At 40.0% G+C, this 7287-nt stretch overlaps 1 protein-coding gene across 1 annotated transcript; it reads left to right on the top strand.

Annotated features, from left to right (window-relative positions):
- The first annotated feature begins 1119 nt into the window (after positions 1-1119).
- Positions 1120-3265, top strand: ERRFI1 (ERBB receptor feedback inhibitor 1). The gene is made up of 3 exons (XM_009482563.1): positions 1120-1241; positions 1365-1438; positions 2049-3265. The coding sequence occupies exons 1-3, from the start codon at positions 1120-1122 to the stop codon at positions 3263-3265; spliced, it is 1413 nt and encodes a 470-aa protein (XP_009480838.1).
- Positions 3266-7287: the final 4022 nt, after the last annotated feature.

Here is a 7287-nt window from a genome sequence, read left to right as displayed (position 1 = left end):
TTGATTCTCAAGAGAGAGACAAATTAAACTGTTTTGGGTGGGTTGGTTTTGGTTGGGGTTTTTTTTTTTTCCTTTTAAACAGCCATATAACACCATATTGTACTTGCTGAATTTAGGATATTTGTGTAGATGAAGCACAGACCCAGAGAACATCTTTGCTTATAGTCTTGGACTTAATTTCTCCTGCCTTCAGAATGTTGACTTTTACACTGTCCGTCCGTCCCCCACCCTGATAATCCATTCTGAATTTCCTAAACAAAGCCCTGTGAGTCAGCTTGTTCCTTAGACTATGATTACTTACTCAATATAAAGCAATCACCAACACATTTTTTCTATTGTAAATGGGCCAGATAAAGCATTGATCACACATTCAAAATAAATCTGAATACAGCAGGACAGTTTAAGCTGAGATTATTTCAAATCACTAGATTTCCAATTTGTTTGAAATACCTAGAAAACTTGAAGCTGATTTAAAGTATCTTAGTGCTTAAGTTTGTTAATAATAGCAACTGCTTTATATAAAAGAAGCTTTGGGATTCTGATCTAAGTAGTCAATAATTCTGTTTATTGGAGCAAAGGCCATTTGCTAGGCTACTGAAGGTAATACTTAAAAACAGACTAGGCTGTTATGTTGGCTACACTGGAAACCATAAACTCATTAGGAAAAGATATATCTAAAGATAGATGGCTACTAGAAAGTTAAGAGGTTGTTCTGGAGAACTTATTTTGCCTGAATAACTGGCAGTTTATGTACAAGAACTGAAGTTGTTGATGCACAATTGCCATATATCAATAGCTTTACTGAACATATTTTTCTTTGTTCAATACAGTTTAATTCTGTAAGAGAACTTACGTATTTTGTACTTTAGTTTTGCATTCAGACACAAAATAACAAGTTTGGTAAAGTTTTCCTATTGGCAAGTATTAGGACAGAAGGCCTTTCTACAGAGATATTTAATTTCTTGAAATACTGAAATTTCAGATGAGATATGAACTCATCAAGTTTGCATTTCTGATATTTATGTCCTTCTCTCTTTTGAAGGGAATGAAAACTGCAGGAAACCTGTCAAGGACTGTGAATTTCTAGGGTCGTGAGGCATCACCAGAGCACGGTGCATAATGTCAACTGCAGGAGTCGCTGCTCAGGAGATGAGAGTCCCATTAAAAACTGGGTTTCTTCACACTAGTCAAGGCATGGGGAGTCTGAAAACCTGCTGGGGTAGCCACAGTGGATTTGAAAAGTGAGTGAGGCTAAAATGTGATCTATTGCATCTTCAAGCATATGAGATGAGCGTTAAGAACACTTGTACCAGTACCAACCTATGGTTTATTTACAGCAAAGGCTTTTTTTTTTTTCCTTTTAGTACTTTCTTTAATGTGGACCCTATAGCAGTGGCATATAATTTGAATCCGTCAGAGCAACATTTACCATCCATTCGTAAGTATAAAGACTAACACATATGTATTTAGGTAGTGTAATGGATTTGTCCTGGGGGGAAAAAAAAAATCCTCAAGTCTTCACTAAGACACCAAATGCTTTCTCATTCTGGATATAAGGCTGCCCTCTGGTGACAGAATGCAAACATTTCAAGAAACTATTACTGTTCAAGCCCAACCAAAACACAGTTTAAATAACATGATCAAGTTAAAACAAACAAAAAAAACCCTTTTCCTTGTACTTAGAGGCCTCTGAGTTGCCATTACACTTCTGACAGAAAAATCATTTAGTAAAATAGCACTACAATGGACTACAATGGAACCATTGTAGTCCTCTACTGGGATCTTCGTAGCTGTAGCTCTGTTCTGTTCCTTATGCTTGGGGTCTCTACCTCATTTAACTGGAGCACTGGCCTAAAAAAATAAGGTAGTCAGCTGTTCTCTTAACTAAATGCATAAATCCATGACCAGAAAAGGTCTATAATAGCTAAGTTTTGCTACTGGAGTGATGAAGCAGCCATTACTTATTGTTGCATTAGAAGGAATTAAATAGTTAAATATGCAGTGGCAAAGTCACACACTGGAGTGTTACTTAGAAAAGTGTTTCTAAGACTTTCTCACCTTTTTAGGGCACTCTTCCAACCATGCTTCCATGAATGACCACAGCTTTGCTGAAAGTTGCTCCCAAGTCCCATCTCAGAAATCCAGTCCACCTCCTGTAAGTCCCAAAAACGAACAGCCAATTTCAAGATATGAAGACAGTCTCGTTCCTGGCTTTAGTAAACTGTCATTAACCATGGGATGTGTTTCAGAAGAAACACCTCCTCACATGCCAATAAAAAATGGGCCAATTCAATTTCTGTCTGCATCTTCCAACGACCGTAGCTCCAGGCCACTACCCCCTCTGCCTATTTCTGAAGACCTTACTCCAGATGAGGTTGACAAAGAGGTGGAATTCCTGACTAGCTCAGATACTGACTTTTTGTTAGAAGATTATGAACTTCCTCCTTTTAAATCCAGTGCTCCAAGCCGTCGGAGCTTTAGGGGCTGCGGACAAATCAACTATGCATACTTTGATGCTCCAACAGGACCAAAACCAGAAGATGCCAACCCTACGCAAAGCCTGCATGGATACATATCCAGTATTTATCCTCCTCCACAGCAGCTGCATCGACGTTTGCGAAGGTCCCATTCTGGACCAGCTGGATCTCTTAATAAACCTGTAGTAAGACTATCTGGACACTTAAACAGGTCTTCTCCAAACTCTGATGAAGATAAACCGGAGATTCCACCAAGGGTTCCCATACCTCCAAGGGCTCTCAAGCCAGATTACAGAAGGTGGTCAGCAGAAGTTGCTTCTAGCGCGTACAGTGATGAAGACAGGCCTCCGAAAGTGCCCCCAAGAGAACCTGTGTCACGCAGCAATTCCCGTACGCCGAGTCCCAAAAGCCTGCCATCATACCTCAATGGGGTTATGCCCCCCACTCAGAGTTTTGCACCTGATCCTAAGTATGTCAGCAGCAAAGCTCTACAAAGACAAAATAGTGAAGGATCTTCCAACAGGGTCCCTTGCATTCTTCCAATTATTGAAAATGGTAAGAAGGCCAGTTCAACACACTACTATCTGCTGCCTGAAAGGCCTCCATATTTGGACAAGTATGAGAAATTCTTCAGAGAAGCAGAAGAAGGTAGCTCTAACACAGAGGTTCAGTCCTGGTCTGGTGACTGCACAGCCACTTCAGCCCCAACAAAACTGGACTCAAAACCTAGAACGGACATAGCTGGTCATCTGAAACGAAAACACCTGTCTTACGTGGTTTCCCCATAGTCTCTGGGAGCACAGTCTCAGCTCAGTTGTTCAGGATGGAGCTGAACTTTATCATGTTACAAAGTTCTAAAGGTTCTCAGATAATGAAGTAGGATCAGTTTGTCCTCTGAGAACTGGAAAATGGATGGTAAAGTCCTCTTATGCTGCATATCTCTGATATGTTTCTTAAGACTGTTTTTTGTCTTGGTATGTATAGCTGAAAACCTACAAAGATTCCATAGAAACATATGGAGGGACAGTAGTCACAGTTGGCCAGTTATATGCTACCTAGATGAACGTATTTGGTAGTCACATTATCAAAAAAAAAAACTAGCTTTGCTTACAAGTCACTTATAAAGCTGACAACAGAGCAGATAATGCAGTACAGTTTTTTTTATCAGGCATTTCCAAAATTTCTTTCACACAGTAACTCTGCTGAGAACAGACTCCTACCCTCTTTGACTAGGATATGCCAACCTGGTAAGAAGGTAACTGCAAGATCTGATACCCACTTCAAGACTTGGCAAGCACATTGGAAGCACGTTTCGAAAGATGAATCTGTCTTACAACTTAATTTGACACTAATAGACTTTTTAAAGTGAGTTAGGTTTTGTGGATTCTTCCAGTTGCTAGACACACTGGCTCAATTTTGCCGTTTTTCCTAGGAGAGACTTGGACCAGCTATTGCTAAGCCTCTGCTGCTGCTCTTTTCCTGGTGGATCCTAGAAACGCGTGAACGTGTCCCGAAAGTGGCAGAGGATATGAGCAGCTGCTCTTAAGTAGGCAGTAACAATTACTTGCTCACCTAGAGTCTGAAATCCTGACTGTATTAAATACAGAAACGGAGCACAAGCTGGTCTTGTGTTTCAGTTTCTATTCAGTATTTTAGGGGAGGAGGAGGGTATGAGGAAAATATACGATTCCATTTATGAACAGTGTCAGTCCCATCTCTCGCTGCTTCAGATGCTGCTTCTTGCTGTTTAATTTTTCCTCATTGTGCCTCAGCGATCCACTAAAGTTCGTTGAGGTGCCACATTTGTGCATTAGCAGTTTCTCATGCTCATTTTGATTACGTTTATCCCCTTACAGATAAGCACAAGAGAAAGGGTGCTCATTAACGGAGGCACAGAAGATGAATGTGTTCCTCCTAACAGAAATAAACAAGCTGTTTACAGTTTAAACTGCTGAATGAGATGTTTGAGCTATTTTAAAGCTTACTTTTTATTTGTTTTAGTACAAACTAAATGAAGGTGAAATACATGCTATAGAAATGCACTGATATTTCTGCATCATGTACAGTATTGAATAAAAAAAGAATTCACTTTGTATTTTGAATATTGTCATGTCTTGAGTTTAATAAAGTTATAAAATATTTATGATACATTTTGGTTTTTGCTTTATTGAATAGCATACACAATTGTGATTTGAGTTCTGCATTTACTGGAAAGTTCAAAGTGAATAGTGTTAAATGTGCAACAAACGTTGAATTCAGCTTGCATTTAATTAAAATTAAGATTTCTGCAGTCATGTTCAATAACTCACACTGTGCACCATGAATTTTAATTCCTCCTTACTACCTAGTAGCCTGGTGTCTATAGTTCTGTGCTGGCCATAAAACATCCTGTAAGATTAAGTTATTCAGCCTATCATTATTAATAACGTTTCTTATTTCTGGAGTCATAGCATGTTTGGCACCATCATACAGAAAAGAGGGGGTGGCAGTGTTCCTGTCTTCAATTTCTCACCTGGTAAAAAGGAGCCAAATTGGTCATTAAGGGTGACTGAAGAGGAGCTACTCGTATTCTGAGGATGAAAAAAGCTTAAGCACAGCACAGTAACTTTTTTCCTTTTTAAGAGGGAAAAGAATTTGCAAATACTCATCGCAAAGCGAGTATATTTAACTGTAGTATGTGAGCCATGGATAAGGTCACCAAAGATACAAAGCATCACACAACTTTGATCTTTTAGCTGTGTATGCAGGTAAATACTTGCCTTGATCTGTCAGTCTGAAGTCTTGACCTTTTCTGTCAATGAGCTTATTTCAGAATAAAGCAGGTTACCATCCTTGGAATTATACTCGACAGAAAAAATGTCAGATGTAGTTTTTCAGTAATGCCTAATTACTCAGCTTTTATAGCTGGGGAGATTGCTAAGCTTCATTTATGTAAGTGCTTAAAAACCTACTGCTGTGCCATAAGACTGCTAAGAACCCACACAGATTGGCGTCCAAAACATAAACAAGTTATCTAATGCTGTGCAAGGCTGTTGACTATAATATTCATCCTACTGAAAGCTTTACTTCCCCTCCACCCCCTAGATTTTTCTAAGGTGGAAAAAGTCAAACTGGCACTTGCAACCTTCCCCTTAAATCTGAGCAGCTTTAACCCTTAGACACCAAAATAACATGCCTTCTCCATTACATGATCACTGCTGCAGCAAATGGATCAACGCTGCTAAGCTGCGGCTCATTCCTTGTTGAGTGACTTGGCACAGACTCAGTAGTTATCATTTCAGTAGAACTCAGTCTAAAATCAAGCAACTGCCCTGCAAATCTGCTAGCTTTTGCCTCTGGGTCCTACTCCATTCCTGATACTTGGAATCCCTCTTGTTAGCCTAGGTTCCTGTGCTTGAACAGACAGCTTCCCCTTACCTGGAAGCACTTGAATTCCCAAAGCCTCAAGACTCAGTTTTGCCCTTAACAGCATTTCCTTTCAAATTAGTAGCAAAGCCACTCTTGGATGGGAAAAAGAAAGCTGCCCCATCCAGATACCCCATAGTAAGCCTCTTCCCTGCTGTCAGTGGGATTGTTTTGGCTTCAAGCATTTGAGGAGAAGCCACATGGCTAGCATGCACACTGAGAAATGAACCCCTCAACAGGGAGGCCAGCCCAGGCACTCTGTATTACTGGGTGTATAAGGCATTGCATTTGGATGAAGTAAAACTGCAAGTCTGAGCCATTGCACTTGCAGCCAGGTCTCATTCACTGTTCTCTTCGTGAATACAGTGATGGGATAAGCTTTCTGTCCTAACTTGTTGCACTTCACACCAGCCTGATGCTATTGCTTAGCATTTGCACAAGGCAAGCTAAAGAGACTCTAAAGTGACTAACAGCTGAACGCATCTTGGTATAAAACGGGGTATTTGGTACAATTTCCCCAGCCCTGCACCCTGGGATTTATTTTCACTTCTGTTAGCAGTGGAAGTTCCCTAGCCATTGGGCTAAAACCTTTTCTGCTAGCATAGCAGCAAGATGTTTTTACTTCCTCAGAATAAGGTCTACTTCTGACTACAAACTATTTTCATATTTATAGTGCTGAAAAGCTTAAAAACCTTACAAAACTTGTGCTTTTGAATGAGCTTACACAACCTTTTCTGAAATTCCAAAAAAGTGTAAAACTTTTAACCTAACCTGCATTATGTTTTCTCTCCTACAGAAAATGAGGATTGCATACTCCTTTCCTGAAAGTACTGGTATTGTCTACTCAGTCCTGAGTATTTAAAAAAAAAAAAAATTACTCTGTAGTGATGCTATCTTTCCTACTGTGTATCAGCTGAATAACAGCACAGCATTAAGTCTCATTCCAGAAGTTAAACGATGAACTTAAGTTTAATGCAACTGTAACTGAAGTAAAACAGACAATTTGAATTGAAAACAGTGACTGGAATTGCTTGGCTACAAGCAAGACATTCAAGCAGGTTACAGAGCTCACGTGCCTCTTCAGTATCAGGAGAGTCATTTATAGGCAAGTCTTACAGTATTTCAGCAACTTGGCTGTTTTCCCTTTAAAAATCCGAAGTAATAAGGTTTCACTGAGGACTTGGTCCACAGTTCAGTGGTTCTCTCTGGGTGACGATGAGGGGTGTCGCTGACAAAGGCAGGCAGAAGCCTCGCTCGTGTATTTTTAGACACCAGATTCCTGTGCTTTGGGGGACAAAGTTTGCATGATCCAAAAATTGTATACCGTTTTCCAAGTGAGTAATTAAGGCTGTAGAGCTGTGGGGGAAGCTTTGCAAGTTCTGGCCAGAAGACATTTCTCTGCTCA

This window comes from Pelecanus crispus, chromosome 15 (assembly GCF_030463565.1).
Source record: "Pelecanus crispus isolate bPelCri1 chromosome 15, bPelCri1.pri, whole genome shotgun sequence".
Lineage (NCBI taxonomy): Eukaryota > Metazoa > Chordata > Aves > Pelecaniformes > Pelecanidae > Pelecanus > Pelecanus crispus.
Note: the sequence above shows the minus strand (reverse complement) of the source record. Positions and strands in the feature narration are given on the sequence as shown.

Coding starts and splice junctions, on each gene's coding strand:
- ERRFI1 (XM_009482563.1), top strand. CDS start 1,120: ATGTCAACTGCAGGAGTCGCTGCTCAGGAGATGAGAGTCCCATTAAAA. Junction 1,242..1,364: donor AGCCACAGTGGATTTGAAAA/GTGAGTGAGGCT, acceptor TTTTCCTTTTAG/TACTTTCTTTAATGTGGACC. Junction 1,439..2,048: donor GCAACATTTACCATCCATTC/GTAAGTATAAAG, acceptor AGTGTTTCTAAG/ACTTTCTCACCTTTTTAGGG.